The 19,042-nt window shown below is 63.0% G+C and overlaps 1 protein-coding gene across 3 annotated transcripts in view; it reads left to right on the top strand.

Moving 5' to 3' along the window:
- Positions 1-2,855: 2,855 nt before the first annotated feature.
- The window catches only part of NPR2 (natriuretic peptide receptor 2), a gene marked incomplete at its 5' end in the record, with an annotated part of 42,743 nt that continues 26,556 nt past the window's right edge, over positions 2,856-19,042 (top strand). For all 3 annotated transcript variants that reach the window (XM_034788347.1, XM_034788346.1, XM_034788345.1), the window contains 7 exon segments: positions 2,856-3,055; positions 10,585-10,698; positions 14,086-14,221; positions 14,567-14,661; positions 14,987-15,119; positions 15,574-15,658; positions 17,228-17,348. In XM_034788347.1, the coding sequence (XP_034644238.1) occupies positions 2,856-3,055; positions 10,585-10,698; positions 14,086-14,221; positions 14,567-14,661; positions 14,987-15,119; positions 15,574-15,658; positions 17,228-17,348 (884 nt within the window).

The following is a 19,042-nucleotide window of genomic DNA, read 5'->3' as shown; positions in this document are numbered from 1 at the left end:
TAGCGGGTATTTAGGACCCTCGTTAAGACACAGCATTGAGGGAAGCAGGGGGGGAGAAGGAGAGATATGGGCTCTACTGAGCTAAACCTCCAGCGCCCTCCCCAAAAAGAGGTTCCTAAAAAAGTCAAAGACCTTTAAATAAACTCCAATACTGACAGAATGACACCCCGGCCCCCCGCCCTCCTACACACCAGAGGTGCTGCAGCACAGAGTAATTCCGGGGTGGGGGGGGCATTGTGGTATCTGCGTTCCTCCTGGGGAATGAGTGGCAGGGGAGCTGGCTCTAGTCCTGCGCGGGGATGGGGGAGGGCTGCATGGGCAGGGTGCAGGCCTGGGAAGGGGGATGAGGCTGAGAGCCAAGGTGGCCCCATTGGGGGAGTGGGGCACACGGGGGTTTTGCAACCACAGGGGCTGGCTGAGGACACGGCAGCTCCAGGCTGTGTGTAGGGGGGAGTCGGCAGTGAGGTGACACTGCCAAGGGGCAGGTGGGCTGCCCTGGGCAGGGGGGGACAGCCAGGGCCGGCTTTAGCCATTCGGGCTGTGACGGAGCAGGGAGCAGGGCGGATTTGACCTGGGAATGGAGCCTGGGAGTTACATTGACCTACCTGAGCTGTAACCTGAGCCAGGAGGGGGGGGGGGGAAGAGACACCTTCTGCCCGGGAGACTGAACAAAGGAGAGGAGGAGCAGAGGGGTGGGGGGAGAGAGCTGCTGGAGGGATTTTTGGTCTCTCTTCAGTTTTGGGCTGGGAGGTGCAACGCAGGGAACCCCAAGCTGGGATCTAAGCTCCCTGCACTCCCCAAGAGGACTTGATCGAGGGGTCCTGGTTGTATCTACAAGCTCTGCTCTAGACTGTGTTCCTGTTATCCCATAAACCTTCCGCTTTACTGGCTGGCTGAGAGTCATGGTGAATCGCAGGAAGCCGGGGGTACGGGGCCCTGAGTCCCCCACACTCCGCGACACAGGCCCCGCGCCCTAAAGAAGAGTGCCTAACTTTTAAATTTTTACTCACCCGGGGGCGGTCTGGGTCTTCGGCAGCACTTCGGCGGCATTTCGGCGGCGGGTCCTTCAGTGCCTTGGAAGACCCGGAGCGCCGCCGGGTGAGTCATCCCTGCCAGGGCCCCGTCAAATCGGGCCCCGCACTTCCTAAAGCCGGCCCTGGGCGGGCACCCTGCCCCGGCTACTCGCCCATGCCAGGCGGGAGCTGGCGGCAGTGCAGCAGGGGCGCAGATTTGGGGGGGGGGGGTTGCGGAGGGCAGCTGGGCAGGAGGAGGGGGGAGCCTAGGCTGCTCCTGGCTGCCCATCCCTGCTGCTGCCGCTGCTGGAGGAAGTGGCATGGAGACTCCAGCGCGGGCACACGCTAGGAGGAGCAAGGGGGGCGGGCACGGCCGCTTGCTGCCCCCGCTGCCAGCACTGTGCCCGATCCCCTCACAGCGCCTCCCTGCCTGCCAGCCTGCCTGCTTGGCCCCAACTGTTCCGGCGCCCGTTGGGTGTCCGGTCAGCGTTTCTGACTGGACACTGTCAGGTGCCTTTTCAACTGGAAAGTTCAGTCGAAAAGAAGGGGCACCTGGCAACCCTAGGCCGTGTGGAGGGGGCGTCCCAGAGGGGTGATGCTTGTTGTGGGGGAATGGGGTGTGGAGGAGCTGTCACGGGCGGTTGGGATGTAGAGGGGCCGTCTTGGGAGGGTGCCTCATTGCGGGGGGGGGGGTTGGGGGGGGGGGGGGGTGGTCCCAGGGGGGTGACTTGTGGGGGGGGTTGGGGCGCAGAAGTGCCGTCCAGATGGAGATGATGGAGCATTGAGGGTTTTTTGTGGGGGTGTAGTCACCTTAAATAGAAAGGTAGATTGGGAACTTTCCCTGTCCCCATTCCCCGCACAAGGAGAAAGGGGGAACGCCCAATGAGACTGAAAGGAGGGAAATTGAAAACGGATCAAATGAAACTCTTTTGCACATGGTGTGTAATTAGCCTGTGGAACTCACTGCCACAGGATTTCATTGAGGCTAAACTTTTAACAAGTTTCAAAGGGGATCGGCCATTCCTGAGCATTATAGCAATATTCAAGGTACAGTTAAGGCTAACAGTTCTGGCAGGGAGATTAAACTTTGTTCTCAGGGCTTGAAGCAATCTCTAACAATTAGAGACCAGGATGGGGCCTGATGTGGGGTTCATAATCCCACACCTGCTACTGCGGGGTTGTTGCGCCTTCCTCTGGAGTATCTCGCACTGCCCCTGGTCGGGGCCCTGGGCTGATGGTTGCCGGTTCAATCCTGTCTGGCAGTGCCTGCGAACCCGTCCACGTGGTGGGGCTGGGCTCTGGGTACATTCCTCTGCTGATCTGGTGTGAGTCCTGCATTGGCCCTGAGCCTCGTGCGCTGCCCTTCCATGAGGCCTGGGCTGTCGGGGCTCTGGGCCCTGCATCACACTGGGACCAGTCCCCCCGGCTCTGTGCAGACTCCCAGCTTTTCCTGCCTGGGACAGCTCGGTGTGTTCCCAGGGGGCCCGGAGCCGTCAGCTGCATGGCAGATCCCAGCTGGCCAGCCGCGGGAGAGCCCAGGCCTGCGGGTGTGAGCAGGGGCATATGTTTGTGCAGTGAGGTGTGACTGATGCTTACACTCTCCACCTGTCTCTGCCCCACAGCGATTGACACCACATCACCCCCATTCTCTGCCTGTCTCTGCCCCGCAGCGACTGACACCATTCTGTCCCCATCAGCTCTTCGCCTGTGTCTGCCCCACAGTGACTGACACTGCCTGTCCCCCTCCTCCGCCTGTCTCTGCTCTGCAGCAAACTGACACCTCCCCTTCCCTCCCATCTCTTCCCCACAGTGACTGACTCCCCCCTGTGTTTCCCCCCACAGTCATCTACATCTGCGGCCCCCTGGAGATGCTGCACCAGATTATGAGGCTGGCCCAGCGGGAGAGCCTGACCAACGGCGACTACGTCTTCTTCTATGTGGACGTGTTTGGGGAGAGCCTGCGTGCCAGTGCCACCCGCGACGCCTTGAAACCGTGGCAGAACAAACAGAGTCAGGACGTGGGCCTGCGTCAGGCCTTCCAGGTATCCCCGGAGCTCGGGGCTCGGGCCTGTCCCGCGCCAGACCCGTGTCAGCCCCTAGGCAGGCCCCCAGTCTCCAAGGATCCAATTGCCCCTGCCCCTCCAGCCCCAGCTCAGCGTCTCTCTCATGATAAACTCAAATAGCAGTCGCCCACTCAGGCAGCCGGGCACAGTCCTGTCCCCCAGCACCTCCCACCTGGAGTGGGGCCTTCCCCCAGCTGCTGACTCTGGGCCCTGCCGGAGCCTCCTCAGGCCATGTCTAGCTACAGACCTCGGCTGGCGCACAGGACGCTGGCACGAAGCCGCTGCAGTTAGTACATGGCTCGTGCACATGCCTGCTGGGGTCCTCGTGCCGGGCTGGTGGCCATGCTCCATGGGTAGGCGTCCCAGCGTGAACTCGCATCATCCGGCACGCTGGCTTGGGGCAAATGTTGGTGATGCGACGTGGGGCAGAGACAACTCGTGCAGGGGTGACAGGGAGTGAGGCAGCAAGTCCCCAGCACGCGACGTCCTCCCAAATGCCATCCCTAGGCTGTACGTTTGCACCTTTTTCAAAAGTCCTGCAGACCCGCCCAGCACTTCGCAGTCTGCTGGCTGTGACGGGAGCGTGGAGCCTGCACCGCTCTGCGCTCTTGTCAGACGCGTTGCAAACACAGGACGCACAAGTCTCTGGTGTTTGCAGAGCTGCAGGAATAACCGCATCAACAGGGAATGTGACGATTTCGTGGAGGACAGATTGCCGTGGGACGTACGAAAACCAATTCAGCGTTGTTGGTGGTCTTCACAGGACAGCTGCAGATGATGGAGCACCGCTTCTGGGCTGGGAAACGAGCAGTGACCGGTGGGATCGCATTGCGGTGCAGGTTTGGGATGACGAGCATTGGCACAGTCCTGGATCTGTGTGCCGAGCTCACCCCAGGCCGCCAGCGCAGGGACACCAGAGCGAGAGCGGCAGTGACAGCAGAGAAGCGAGTGGCAATTGCACTGTGGAAGCTTGCAACGCCCCATGCTACCGGTCAGTGGGAAATCAGTTTGCAATTGGAAAATGCACAGCGCAGGCCGTCATCATGCTAGCCTGCAGGGCCATTCATCGTCTCCTGTTCTGCAGGACTGTGGCTTTTGGCAGCGTGTAGGACATAGCGGATGGGTTTGCAGCTATGGGGTTCCCGAACAGCGTGGAGCAATAGACGGCACGTATAGCTCTATTTTGGCCCCGGGCCACCTTGCCACAGAGCCCATCGGCAGAACAGGCTTTTCTGTGGTTCTGCAACGCTGGTGCATCACGGGGACGCTTCACCAACATCAGCGTTGGCTGTCAGGGAAGGTGCTCCCATCTTTAGAACCCAGGGCTGCTCAGAAAGCTGCAACCAGGGACTTCCTTCCCGCTCAGTGGATCGTCACTGGCGATGCTGAAATGCCCGTAGTGATCCTGGGGGAGCCAGCCCACCCCTTGCTCCTCGGGCTCCGGAAGTGTACTCCGGCCACCTGGACAGCACCAAGGAAAGATGTGCCAGTGGAATGTGCTTTGGTCAAGTGAAGAGACACTGGTGGTGTTTGCTCACAAGATTAGCTCTCAGTGAGAAAAAACATCCCAGTGGTTAGAGCTGCCTGCTGAATACCGGTGAGGCACTGGGGGAAAAGCTGCTGCTAGCGTGCAGGGGGAGTGGCTGTCTCCTGAGTTTGGCCAGACAGGCAGAAGGACTGAGAGAAGAGTTCAGTGCAGAGCTGTGCGGTTGTGGGAGGCGTTGAAAGCGCCCTTTACCCGTGAGCCAGACAGTGCGGCGTGGGGGACAGGGCTGCACCTGGCCCTTACGTGTTGGGGCTGTTAGAATTATGGAGGGGCTGGGGGCCATTTCTGATGAGAACAGCTTGTCAGTGGACCTGTTCATTTGGCACTGCGTGCTGTACCTTTATCCTGGTCACACTGTGTGTGTGGCTGAGCCCAAGAATTCTGGTGCCCTGGACAATAACAAGTCGGGGGTGCTTTCAGTAGCACTGGCCTTTTGTAGCATGTGTGGCTAAATAAAGATCAATTATGGTCCCCAAACCAGACTCTATTGGGTACCAAAACCAGTGCACAGAAATGGCGTGCAATTAAAAACCAATACGATAAAAAGTTCAGAAAGAAAGGAACAGACCTAATCAAGGGGAAAGAACATTCTTGTCCATTTCATCCCATTTTGGCCGTGGCTCTCTCCTGTCAGTGAACAGGAAGCTGGCTTGTCCTGGCTGGTGTAGGGGTGCAGGCAGGGCTGCGCCCCCATGCGACATGGACTGTTAGCAGGGCTGTAGGGAGGTGCTGCAGTGGAGCTCTCCATGGACTGCAGAGGGAGGCGAGCCCGGGCTTGTTGAACCTGTAGGTCCACAAGAGTCTGCAGCATCTGTGTTTGCTGCGGGAGACGCCCCATCATGGCTTGGTGCATCTCCCTCTCCTTGGCCTGCCGGGACCCTGGGGCCTTTCTCTTGTCTGCTCTTTCCTTCTCAGTCTGCAATATTCTCGCTCTGGGCCCTCTGCTCACAATCGGATGCAGCGCTGGCTTGCAGGATCTCACTGGACATGGCATCCTGTCACGGACTCACAGACCGTGCCCACTCGTGGCCCTGTGCGGTCCGGGGGGGGGGGGGTGCCCCTTTCAGGGGACAGCCCTTCTTGGGGGTCCACTCTCTCTTGGGGTTAGGCCCCTCCACCTCCTGGAGCTGCACCTCTCTGAGCCTTAGCACGTCTGTCTCTGCCATGGGCCCCCCCAGGGAGTCCCCTCGCTCTGGACCACCTGGGCCTCCACCCCCGAAAGGGTTGATGCCACCCTGTTCTCTAGACTGGAGTGACTCTCAGCCAGCGTAACACAGGAGGGTTTATTGAGCGTCTGAACACAGCACAGGAAACTCTCAGGGCCTCAGGCCTGGCCTCCCTCAGCCCAGCACATCCCAGTCTTTCTGCATCCAGGTGGGCTCTGCCTGCTCCCCCTCTCCAGCCCAGAGCCCCCCTGCTCCCAGCTGGGCATCTGAGATCACCGGCCCCAGGCCCTGCCTCTGTCCACTGTTTTCTCTCCAGAGAAACAGGGTCGTAAACCGGGGCCTCCTCTCCTGCTTCTGTTCTCTGGCTGGAACCGGCTGGTTCGGTCACTGGGTCCTCACTCTGCAGCCCATTGTCCTCCCACTGGCCAGAACCGGCCGCGTCTCCTCAGCTGGATCTCCGGGTCACCAGTCGCTGGGGTCTCCATCCTCCAGGCCATCGGCTGAGGTCCCAAGTTCCCTCTCCAGTCCTCTGTAACAACAAACTCCCTCTCCCCTCACCTCGTTAAACCAGTAACACCCGGGGAAACTGTGTCCCACTCCCTCTGCATGCAAACCATTGGAAACCCACAGAAACCCCCCCCCCACTTCGTCACACCTCCCAAGTCCTCTTCTTTCTCCTCCTCGTCTGGCTCAGGAGGGGGAACCCCCCGAAGCCACAGTGGCAGAGCTGGAGCTGAAGCACACAGCGGTACCTTGTCAGCGTAGTCACAACGGAAAGTGAACGCAAAGGTGCAGAACGCCCCTTGCATTTGAAACAAGACTTTCTCGTTGACACCTGCCCTGAGTGATTGTGCCCAGCTCCGTTCTGCCGTCTGGGGAGTCTGGCGGCAGGGGGGCGAGGGAATGTTACACGCATGCATGGGGCAAAGGCACTGAGTACAGGCACTCGACGGGCCATGCGGATTTCAGCTGAGCTCTCGCTCACGAGAGGCACAGAGACCACAGCGGCTGCTGGTGTCCCGAAGCCAGTTTCCTGCAGTGGTGCCAGCTGAGCTCATCACAGACTGGTGTGGGACGGGGTCCTACTGTGGAGGAAGAAATCGGGCTGTCATCCCTAGAGTCCTTCGGGAGAGGATTGCAGAGTCTCTCCGTGAACATTTCACCGAGAGCTCGCAGGAGGAGGCAAGGAATATCCCTCAGCACATCAATAAGCTGCTCCGCTTGCCACCCTTGCCTAACGCTACAGGGCAGATACCACCTCTCCCTCTGGTCGGCGTGCTGCTGTCTCCTCTCGTACGAGTAAATGAGTGAGAAGTCGATGGCTGTGTCCTTTCACAGTGCGCTCCGTCACCACCACTACGTTTAAACTGTCCTAAGAAATGCATTCCTGTTCCTTCCCATGCGTCAGGCGCATCCAGGCGGGAGTGACTGGCCTGGGGGAGTCTCAGACGGGTCTTGTCTCGTGGCGTAGCAGGACCCACCAGTTGCATGTCCCTCCTCGTCCTCTCCGTTCGCTGCAGTGGTCTGGCTCCGGCTCTTGGAGGCATCCATGGTGGTGTGCGGGGGTGTGTGTGTGTCTCTGCTGAGGGTGGCATGCAGCTCTTCGTATAAGCAGCAGGTCTGTGGCTTGGCACCGGATTGGTTGTTGGCCTCCCTGGCTGAGTGTACACCCACAACAGCTGCTCTGCTTTCATGCGACGCTGCCGCTGGTCCCTGCCGTACCCCTTCTCCTGCATCCCCCAAGCAATCTGCTCACAGCTATCGCGTTTCTGTGGCCGGTGCATAGCGGTGTTCCCACAGGCCCGGGAGATCCGGCACCTCCGGGAAGGAGCGCGTCTGGAGCACGTCACTGGCTGGGCGCTTGCACATGACCGCGGAGAGCTGCTAGGCGAGCTGGGCGCCCAGGAAAAGGCATTTCAGAAATGTCTGGTGGTGGGTTCCGGTCTTCGTGACCCTTGGGCAGCCGAGTTCACAGTTGTGACCAGAGTGGTTGTGCTGGGCATTGTGGGACAGCAGCTGGAGGACTGGTGGTGTTACTGCGTCGCCGTAACAGGGCGCGTGCATGGGCGGGAGACAAATGGAAGCATAGAGACATGCACAGCTAGTTCGACACGAGCCTGACTCTGAGTGTAGACAAGCCTGGCTCTCTGCAGACATAACCACAACTTCCTGGACTTCCCCTTCTCCGCGGCCTCCTGCTGCGTCTCTCCTGGCATCACCCGATTCCTCTCGGGGGTCTCAGTCTGCAACCAGGGTGGGCCAGCTCCAGCTGTTAAGGGGTGAGCCAGCCTGTTATCGGTTCCCTGCAGAGCCAGACCCCCGAGGGAGCTCCCCCAGGGCACGAGGCAGCAGCTTATTAGCCACCTCGCGCAGTGGGCAAAGGTCCCGAGGTCAGCAGACAGATGCAGAGGTTCAGACGGGTCAGTCTAGCCAACCCCCAGCCAAGCTGCTGCAGAATCCATTTGGGCCGTGTGACGGAGCAGGGAGCGGGGCAGATTTGACCTGGGAATGTTGCAGGGGGGTTGCAGTGGGGATGTGGGACTTCCCTTGAAAGAAGCTACCTGAGCTGTAACCTGAGCCAGGAGGGGGTGGGGAGAATTAACACCTTCTGCCCGGGAGACTGAACAAAGGAGAGGAGGAGCTGGGGGGAGGGGGAAGAGAGGAGCTGCAGGAGGAGTTTTGGTTTGGTTTCAGTTTGGGGCTGGGTGGTGCAACGCAGGGAACCCCAAGCTGGGGTCTAAGCTCCCTGAACCTCCCCGAGGGACCTAATTGAGGGGGTCTGGTCGTACCTACACGCTCTGCTTGAGACTGTGTTCCTGTCCTTAAATAAACCTTCTGCTTTACTGGCTGGCTGAGAGTCGCAGTGAATCTCGGGAAGAGGGGTGCAGGGCCCTGACTCCCCCACACTCCGCGACAGGCCGTGTCTCGCCGTCTCGCCCTTTGTCGTTTGTCCCAGGTGTGTGCTCAGTGTCTCTGCACACTCCACTCTTGGCACTGTCACCTGTGCTCTCCGCTCCGGGCTTTGCTTTGCTTCCCCGCAGCGAGGCAGGGAACCTCCTTCCTCGGCTGTTATCACTCGGTGCGACTGTCCCGCCACTGGGGCTCTCTGGAGCCTCCACTCACACGCCTGTGGGGGTTTATTCATGTGAATGACTCTGGTTTCCAGCCGGACTGCTGAGTCAGCACCTCCTCCCTTCCCTTCCACACAGAGCCTGGCCACGCCACGTCCAGAGGGAAATGGAGGCACACATGGGGATCATAAAAATATTACCAAAATTCCCACATGGCACAGGCCGGGCACTGGGCTGGGGGTCAGTGGTCAGGACTAGGGCTGGGGTCAGGGGTCAGGCCTACGCCAGGCGAGGGCTGAGATCAGGGGTCGGGATTAGGTCAGGGGTCGGGCCTATGCCAGGCCGGGGNCTGTAGGGGGTCAGGGGTCGGGATTAGGTCAGGGGTCGGGCCTATGCCAGGCCGGGGCTGGGGTCAGGGGTCAGGCCTATGCCAGGCCGGGTCTGAGGTCAGGGGTCAGGACTAGGGCTGGGGGTCGGGACAGGCCGGGGCTAGGGATTGGGGGTTGGGCCTATGCCAGGCTGGGGGTCAGGGGTCGGGGCTGCACCAGGCTGGGGCTGGAGGTCAGGGGTCGGCCTATGCCAGGCCTGGCTAGAGGTCGGGGGTCGGACCTGTGCCAGGCCAGGGCTGGAGTCAGGGTCAGGCCTATGCTAGCCTGGGGGTCAGGGGTCGGGACTGCACCAGGGCTTCCAGGTCCATGCCTGGGGTTGGGTTTGGGGGGCCCCCACCAAAGCCATTCCCTCTTCAGTGATTGTGGGGAGCCTGACCTAGTGCCCTCTCCCTCCGGAGCAGGCCACAGGGCGTGGGACCCCACCCGTGGGGGGGATTCCGGGAGACTCCAGGGGGCACATGGTGTCAGACCCACAGGACCGGTGCTATGACCCCAACTTTGGAACAGCTTCTGCAGGGATCCCATCATGTGCCAGACCCCCTAGAGTGTCACTTTTCCTCCAGGGTGAGCCACGCGGCCTCTCCACCTCCTCAGGCTGGACCCCTGGGCCTGCAGCCCCCCGCTCCACCCTGTGAGCTCCGCTCAGCGAGTCCGAGGCAGACCTGTCCGATCCTGGAGAGCAACGCACCCCTCCACCAGTGTCTGCAGGGACACTCCGCCAGCGGGGGCAGACAGTCGGGGTATTAGTCGACTAGCTCACAGCATAGGGCGTCCTTGGTTAGCCCAGAGAAAAGAAAGTTATAGCTGGTCAGGTCCGCCCAGAGCCCCAAGCCTTGGCCCCTGACCGCTGTGTCCCAGTTGGTGTGTGCCCCAAGCCCTCAGCAGCCAGCCCTTAACCACCCCCTGGCACCTCCCCAGCCCTTTGTTCTCCAGCTGGGCAAATGCTGCTGGGCTTCCTGGTGAGAGGTAGCCGTCCATGGCCGCTGGTTGCTAGGCATCAAAGTCCCAGTGACTGGGGTTGCCATTGTCTTCTCACAAACTCCCTGGATATGGGGCCCAAGCCGCAGACTGCAGGGAACCATCCACACCTGACTCTCTGAGCCGCTGCAGAGAGCACCAAGCTTTTCTACCCACTAGGTAACACTGCAGCACACAGGGGAAACTGAGGCACACACAGACTGCATAAAAATGTTACAGAAAATTCCCACGTGGTCACCCCTGGGCCCCTGAGACAGAGCACCCCTCTCTGAGTGGGGCTGTCGCCCTCCCCTCCCTGGCCCCAGCAGGGTGGGTTCGCTGCTGGGTACAAGGCAGTGGCCTGTGCTTTGCCTTGCAGACGGTGCTGGTGATCACCTACCACGAACCCCAGAACCCCGAGTACCAGCACTTCCAGACCCAGCTGATCCTGCGAGCCAAGGAGGAGTTCAAGGTGGAGCTCGGCTACTCGCTGGTAAGTGGGCTGGGCCTGCCGGTGCGTTGCCTGGGCTGCTGTGTGCCCGGCACCTTCCCTGCTGGGCTTTGGGCAGGGGTGCCGTGGCACGACCCAAGAGGCCTACGGGGACTGGGCTTGGCCTGAGCATCCTTGGCAAGGCCTGTAAAATGTTGGTCCTGGTCTCAGCCACCTGGTCCCTGGGCTGGGCTGGGCTGGGCCGGGCCGGCCTGCCCCATGTGTGCCATAGGCATAGACCAGCCTGGGGGCGGGCGTGCGGGCTGGCTCCCCTCCCCGGAGCAGGGGTGGGCTGGGCGAGCCAGCAGGAGATGAAGGGCGCAGGGTGGGATGGAGAAAATGAAAAAGTGAGAGAGGAAGCGGGACCCAGCACAGGAGTGTGGAGGACGAGCCCCCCCCCACCCACCCCCTGCCCGAGCTCCACACACACACACCTGGGAGTGCTGGTGGCTGGGAAGCGGCTGGGTCCCTGCCAATCCCCATGCCACCCATCTACCCCTCTCCGGGAAACCTCTCCCAGGGCTCCAAGCAGGAAGGGAACAGGCTGGTAGGAGCAAAGGACCCTTCTGGCTGTGCCACGGGTCGGCAGGGGCCCCTCCTGGCCCACTCGCGCCGGGGGATCTAGGGCCCCGCCCAGCCCCCATTCCTGACAGTGCTTCTCTGTGAGCCCCAGCCGTTGAGGTCTGTGCTGTGGGGCTGCAGGGTCCTGTTCACACGCGCATGGCACTGGCTGAACTTGTAGGAAGCCCTTACACAGACAAACATACACTGCTCATACACGTATGCACGCTGCGCTGACACACACACACGCTGCCCATACACGTGTGCACGCTGCGCTGACACACACACGCTGCCCATACATGTGTGCACGCTGCGCTGACACACACGCTGCCCTTACACGTGTGCACGCTGCCCTGACACACACACACATGCTGCCCATACACGTGTGCACGCTGCCCTGACACGTGCACGCCGCCCTTACACGTGTGCACGCTGCCCTGACACGCGCACGCCGCCCTTACACGTGTGCACGCTGCCCTGAAACGCGCACGCCGCCCATACACGTGTGCACACTGCCCTGACACGCGCACGCCGCCCATACACGTGTGCACGCTGCCCTGACATGCACATGCCGCCCATACACGTGTGCACGCTGCCCTGACACACACACCGCCCATACACGTGTGCACGCTGCCCTGACACGCACACGCCGCCCATACACGTGTGCACGCTGCCCTGACACGCACACACGCCGCCCTTACACGTGTGCACGCTGCCCTCACACTCACACACACACACCACCCTTACACGTGTGCACGCTGCCCTGACACACACACACACCGCCCATACACGTGTGCACGCTGCCCTGACACACACATGCTGCCCANTCACTGTGGTCTGTGAATGCTGACAGGGGAGTGTGACTAGGATGGTCTGCATTGCAGGATGGGATCTGCCCGAGGGCGCATACCTGAGTGTGTAACATGAGAACCCAGGAAGGGGTTGAAGGGGAGGCGACTCCTGAGCCCGGGAAACTGAACAAAGGCTGTGGGAGGGGTCGCTGAAGGAGAGGGCTGGAAGCAGGCAGGGAGAGAGGGCTGGGGGGCAGAGATGGCTCTGACCTCCCAAGGGGGGCTGGGCTGGGATGCCCGGGGACCCCAAGATGGACCTAACTGAGGGGGTCCCTGTTGTCTGTGCCTGCAAGACCTGTCTTGGACTGTATTCCTGTCATCCAAATAAACCTTCTGCCTTACTGGCTGGCTGAGAGTCATGGTGAATCGCAGGAAGCCAGGGGTGCAGGGCCCTGAGTCCCCCAATACTCCGTGACACCAGCCATGGGGGTTTCTTTGGTGTGTAGACAGACCTTTAGGAGCTTCCCCATGGGGCTGGGCTGGTGGGTGGCCGAGGGCCCCAGGATGGAATGGCTGGAGCAGGGGCCTGGAGCCGGGGGTCGCTCTTGCTGTTGGTGAGTCTCTGGAGCGTGGCACTCCCAGTTGGGCTGGGCTGGGCTGGGTAGGGCCCTGGGGTGGCTGCCCCGCAGACCCCGTCCCCAGCACTGTGATGGGCGACACTCAGGCTGCGGCACTGCCTGGCTCCCTGTGTCGGGCGGCACCCGGTCCCCTGGTGTTGCCCGTGCGGAGCGGAGGGTGCGGACGCTCCCCTCACAAGGAGCCAGCTCACGGCCTGCACAGCAATGACGGGCAGGGGACAGCTCCAGTGGTGGATCCAGGCTTGCTGAGCCAGAGGCCGGGAAGCTCCAGGGCTCGGTGCCTGGGGGCAGATCCTCTCTGCCAAGCAGTCTCTGGAGTGAGATTGGGAAGCTGCCCTCTCCCCAACCCCACTGTCCCCAAGGGCCTCACGCAGCCCCCCAGGTGTGACCCCACGGAGCTGGAGTGGGTTCTCCCACTGCCTGCCGGTGCGGCCCAGGGCAAGCCGGAGGATCTGATGGTGCCCTGGGGAGCGTGTGGGGAACCCACCTGCTGTGTGCAGGCCCCAGGCACCTCCCGCTGGGAGCTTGGACAGAGAGATGTCAGCTGCTTAGCTGGGAGGTCTCCTGCCCCACGGAGCTGGGAGGTCTTGCTGCAGGTGGGAGAGACGGGCGGGTGCTCACACAGCCCCTAGGACAGCAGCCCCTGCACCCCACAGCCCGGACCTCTGAGGGGAGCAGCAGCGCCCCAGCCCCCTTCCCTCACCTGTCACCGTGGGTCCCTCCTGTACAGCCCCAATCTTTGCACTCTCCCCCTATACCGGGCGTCTCCCCAGCCCCTGCTCATTCCGTGCCCTTCTCAGAAGCCCTGCACTCCTGCGCCATCCTTGCCAGGTGGGGCACGGGGGCTGTGGGGTCGTGTCAGGGATAGGGGCCACGTCGGGTGCGGGGCTTTCTGGTAATGGGGACTGTGGCAGGCGTGGGCGGCTGTATGGGCTGTGTTGTGGATCAGAGCCATGGAGCTGTGACTGTGTCAGGCATAAGGGCCTGTATCGGGGCCATGGAGCTGGGCACCGTGCTGGGGATTGGCGCTGTGCTGGGTGTGGGGCTGTCTCCGGTGCAGGGCAGCGTGGAGGAGGTATGGGGGGGGTGTATGGGCCGTGTCGGGGATCAGGGCTGGGGGCCGTGCTGGGTGTGGGGCTGTCTCCGGTGCAGGGCAGCGTGGAGGAGGTATGAGTGTGTGTGTATGGGCCATGTCGGGGATCAGGGCTGGGGGCTGTGCTGGGGATTGGGGCCGTGCTGGGTGCGGGGCTGTCTCTGGTGCAGGGCACCGTGGAGGAGGTATGGGGGGGGTGTATGGGCCGTGTCGGGGATCAGGGCTGGGGGCCGGGCTGGGTGCGGGGCTGTCTCCGGTTCAGGCACCAGGACGGGCGCAGGGCTCTGATGTCTTTCTCCCTGGGCAGATGAACCTGGTGGCCGGCTGCTTCTACGACGGTGTGCTGCTCTACGCCATGGCGCTGAACGAGACGCTGGCCGAGGGCGGCTCCAAGAAGGACGGCACCCGCATCGTGCAGAAGATGCGGGACCGGAAGTTCCAGGGTACCGGCCTGGGGAGCCTGTGGGGGGAGGAGATACCAGCCCAGGCGCTCTGGCTGGCACGGGCTGCGTCCCCGGCACGATCCCAGCAACGCTTTGCCAGGGCAGCCGTGGCCTGGGCTGGCCCCGCTGGGTGCGCTCGGGCTCAGCGCCCGGCCTGGCACACAAGTTGCCTGGGGGGTTGGGGGGAGAAGCAGCCCCAGGCCCAGCTGCTGCTCGTCGGTGTACGGGAGAGAAGCTGGTGCCGAGTGCTCACTGGTCAGGAGGGGACCCCCGCACCCCAACACCCCCACACCCTCCCTCTGCCTCCCCAGCCCCAGGGCGCTCACCCCTGCCCCTCCCTTCCAGGGGTCACCGGACTGGTGAGCATGGACGGCAACAACGACCGGGACACGGACTTCAGTCTGTGGGCGATGGGCGACCCCGAGAGCGGGGAATACGAGGTGGGTGCGGCCCTGAGGCAGGGGGGCTCCAGAGTGCACAGGACTGTCCCAGCTGCTGAGCCACCTCCCAGGGCAGGAGCCTGCCGTGGGCTTTGGGGAGGGAGATGCAGCAGGGTCAGTGCCCCCGGCAGGGGTCGGAGGGATTTGGGGGGACACAGGGATGTGTGGGGGGCGGGGGAGGCTCTGGGCTGTTGGGGGGCTGCTCGTCAAGGAAGGGGGTGCATAGAGGGGTGGGGGGGGTCTGCTGGTCTGAGCCTGGGGGAGAGGCTGGGGGTCTGGCTGGGGAGGGGTCGCTGTGGCCCAGCTGTGCCCTCTCTCCGTGCAGGTGGCAGGGCACTACGCCGGGGCGGAGAAGAAGCTGAACTGGCTGGGGAGGCCCATTCGCTGGGTAAAGGGGGCGCCCCCCCTCGACAACCCTCCCTGCGTCTTCGATGTGGATGACCCCTCCTGTGATAAAAGTGGGTGTGAGGGGGAGCCCCTGGGCAGTCTGCATCCTGCTGGGCCTGTCTCCTGAGCCCCCGGCATCCCTGCCTCCCATTCGCCTGCCCTGGGGCGGTCGGGGGGCCCTGGATCCCCCTGTCCCAGCAGCGTCTGGACTGGAAGGCGCCTGCCCCATATGCAGGAAAATGCCCAGCTAAGCCAGGAGCCTTGGGGCTGCAGGACGCCTGCTCCCCTGCCAGACCTGGGGCTGCCCGACCTCCTGAGCCCCCGGCCCCAATCTCTGGGCATGGGGAGCTCTGCCAGGTCTCTGGCTGCTGCCCTCAGGGCTGGGGTTGGGGCCCGGCTGGGCCGGGCAGCACATGCTGGGTGCCCCAAGGGAAGGGCAGAGCATTCGACGGGGAGCTGGACAGGGCCTGGGGGCTGTTTGGGGAGCCCTGCCCCCGCTAACCAGCTCTCCGCTCGTCTCTCCAGCCCCACTCTCCACGCTGGCCATCGTGGCGCTGGGCACCGGCCTCACCCTCGTCATGTTTGGAATCTCCAGCTTCCTGATTTTCAGGTGAGATGGCTGTGCCCAGCCCTGGCACCCTGCTCCCGGGGTCCCGCCCACGGCTCCCGGGGCCCCGCCCACGGCTCCCTGCTCCCGGGGCCCCGCCCACGGCTCCCGGGGCCCCGCCCACGGCACCTGGGGCCCCGCCCATGGCTCCCGGGGTCCCGCCCTGGCACCCTGCTCCCGGGGCCCCGCCCACGGATCCCTGTTCCCGGGGCCCCGCCCACAGCACCCTGCTCCCAGGGCCCCGGCCTGGCACCCTGCTTCCCAGTCTGGACCCTGCTCCCGGGGCCTGGCCTGGGGCTCTGCTGCCGGGAACACCAAGGGAGTCTGGTGCCCCACCCGGGTCGGATCACAGCCAGTGCATGTGCACTGCCGGGTGCGTGTGCAGGTTGGGTGGGGTGAATCCTCAGCAGCCCCCTCCCCACTGGCACCCAGCAGCCCCCCAGCAGAAGCCAAAGGCAGAGGGGCCTGTAGAGTGGAGCCCCCAGAAGAGGGGGCTGGCTGGGAGTGGGGGGCGGCTCTGCCAATGCGCCGGGTGCTCTGTGCCTGGCCCAGCCAGTCCCATCCACAGAGCGCCAAGGTGCAGGGCCTGGCTGGTGGCCACCCCGGCAGAGACGTCCTGTCCTGGGGGCTCCTGGGCGAATATCCCACCCTGTGATCACAGCCCAGGCAGCCCCAGCGGGGAGGGAGTCGTACACAGCACAGCCAGATCCCTCGATACCAGCCGCCCTTCGGAGGGCAGCTCTGGGTCTTCCACCCGGCCGGCTCCAGCCCCACGCTGCCCAGCCTGGAGCCACCCCCACATTCCAGAGCACCAGGCCCACCTCCGGCAGCTGAGTTCCTCTGGGAATCGCTCTGCTCAGAGCTGTATAAACCCCGGAGCCTCCCGGGGAGCTCAGCCCCATGGCACCATCCTGCTCCGTGGTGTCAACTGGGAAACCATTAGCCTGGCACCCCTGGCGCGGGATCTGAGCTGCCGGCCGGCCTGCCCCCCCGCCCCGCAGTATCCGAAGGCATTGGCTGGCGTCACAGCACTGGGGCAGGGCCTGGGAGGCTGCGGCCAGGGCTTTCCGGGGCCCCTCCAGCAGCGAGCCTGCCACGTGCACCACCCTGGGGAGTGTGTGCTGGCCCCCTGCTCCCGCCTACTCTGCACTGAGTGCCACGTCCGGCGCAGGGGGACTGGGTCCCCCCCAGGGATCCCACAGCAGGTTCCGGAGGATGCAGCTCCCAGGGGACAGCGCCCCATTTCCTCAGACACCCCGGTGCTGTGGCTAACGGTCACAGGCCCCCACCCCATCTCATATGTGCACATGCTTGTGCTCCACTGCATGCGTGTGCTGCACACACACAGCATAGCCCACTGCACATGCCTGGTGAATCTCACACCCAGCGTGACTGGACTCTGAGAGCAGACGTGGGGCGGGCTGCGTGGCAGTAGGGTCTGACTCCACCCCGGGCAGACGTTGGTGGAGACAGGCCCTGAGGCTGGACTCTCTGGGACACTCCAGAGGTGTCACCTGTGACCACGGTGCCCCTGGGGATCCGGGGGCTCCCCTGACACCCTGTGCTTCCCAGGAAGCTGATGCTGGAGAAAGAGCTGGCCAGTATGCTGTGGCGGATCCGCTGGGATGAGCTGCAGTTTGGAAACGCCGAGCGCTACTACAAGGGGGCAGGCAGCCGTCTCACCCTGTCGCTGGTGAGAACGCCCATCCCCGTACGCCCCACGCCTCCAGAGCCATCGCTGCGCCCGTACGCCTCGGCCCCTCTGTGACGAACTGGGACTGGTCTTAATGTGGTCTTTGAATGCTGAGTGGGGAGTGTTGGCTGGGAAGGCAGGGGAGTGTGGCTAGGATGGTCTGCATTGGGGGATGGGAGACTGGCCGAGGGAGAATACCTGAGCATGTAACGTGAGACCCCAGGAAGGGGTTAGAAGCCAGGTGACACCTTGGCCCGGGAAACTGAACAAAGGGTGGGGGGAGAGTTTCAGAGCTGGCTGGTGGAATGGCTGGGAAGTAGACGGATCTCTGATCTTCCAAGGGGGCTGTGGTGCCCTGGGACCCCCAAGATGGACCTAACGGAGGGAGTCCTTTTCTCTGTGCCTGCAAGACCTGTCTTGGACTGTGTTCCTGTCGTCTAAATAAACCTTCTGCTTTACTGGCTGGTTGAGAGTCATGGTGAATCGCAGGAAGCCGGGGGTGCCGGGCCCTTTGTCCCCGCACACTCCATGACAACTGGTGGCAGCGGTGGGATCTACTGCACCCCGTGGACGGCGCTTCCTGCAGAAAGTGACGGGGGAACAGTAAAACGAAGGGGGATCGACAGGGACCAGGTGGGCTGAAGAGTCAGAGAGAGACGGTTCAGGGGGCGATTAACCCCTGGGAGTGTGTGACCAGTGAGAAGGACTGTTGCAGTAACAGGGTTCCCCGGGGGGTCGCAGCGAGCGGTCCCGGGGCGGAGGAGTCTGCCGCTCGACCCTGGCAGAGAGGTGGTGACCTGAAGAAGGGCTGGCACACTAGGGGCCTCCCTGGAACGGTGGAAAGCGGAGAGCACAGGCCGGCGAGTGGCCAGCAGGAGGATGGATGCTAAACGCCTTAAGAGCGACCTGGTGGAGCTGTGCAGGCAGAGGGGGCTGCGCATTGGGAGGTCCACCAAAGAACAGCTCATTGCCCGGCTGGAGGAGAGGGATCGCTTGGATGAACCGAGCCCTGTGCCTGAGGGAAGCCGCCCGGCGGATGCAGCGTGGGCCCCGGGACCCAGCCTGGCTGGGAGGGGTCAGACTGCTGCCGAGGACATCCCGATACCCTGCCTACCTATGCCTTGGGGAGGGGTTGGGGGAAGCCCAGCGAATACCGAGGGCGCCCTGACCCCGGCAACCAGCAGGGGATTGTCCCGGTGGAGCTCCCCGTCCCGGGAGCGGATGCGGCTGGAATGTGACAAGTATCAGAGGGGTAGCCGTGTTAGTCTGAATCTGTAAAAAGCAACAGAGGGTCCTGTGGCACCTTTGAGACTAACAGAGAATATGGAATATGACAGGGAGCTGAGACTGAAAGAGCTCGAGTTAAGGCAGCAAGAACTGAAGCAGGAGCGGGAAGAGAAGGAGAACCAACGTCAGCATGAGCTGGAACTGGCCAGGCTGAGGAGCAGTGGGGCCCCAGCTACGGTGAGCGAGGGGGGACCCAAGACTGCAAAGAGCTTTGATAAGTGCTTCCTGGCCCAGCGTCAGGAGGGGGAGGACATGGATACCTTCCTGACGGCCTTTGAGAATACCTGCGAGCTGCTCCAGGTTGACCCTGCAGACAGGCTCCAGTTTCTCATCCCCTCACTGGACCCCACAGCCAGGGAGGTGTACAGCCGACTGAAAGGGGCGGAGACAGGGGACTACGAACTGTT

Source organism: Trachemys scripta, chromosome 13 (genome assembly GCF_013100865.1).
Source record: "Trachemys scripta elegans isolate TJP31775 chromosome 13, CAS_Tse_1.0, whole genome shotgun sequence".
In the NCBI taxonomy this organism is placed as follows: domain Eukaryota; kingdom Metazoa; phylum Chordata; order Testudines; family Emydidae; genus Trachemys; species Trachemys scripta.
This window is presented reverse-complemented; position numbering and strand designations above follow the sequence as displayed.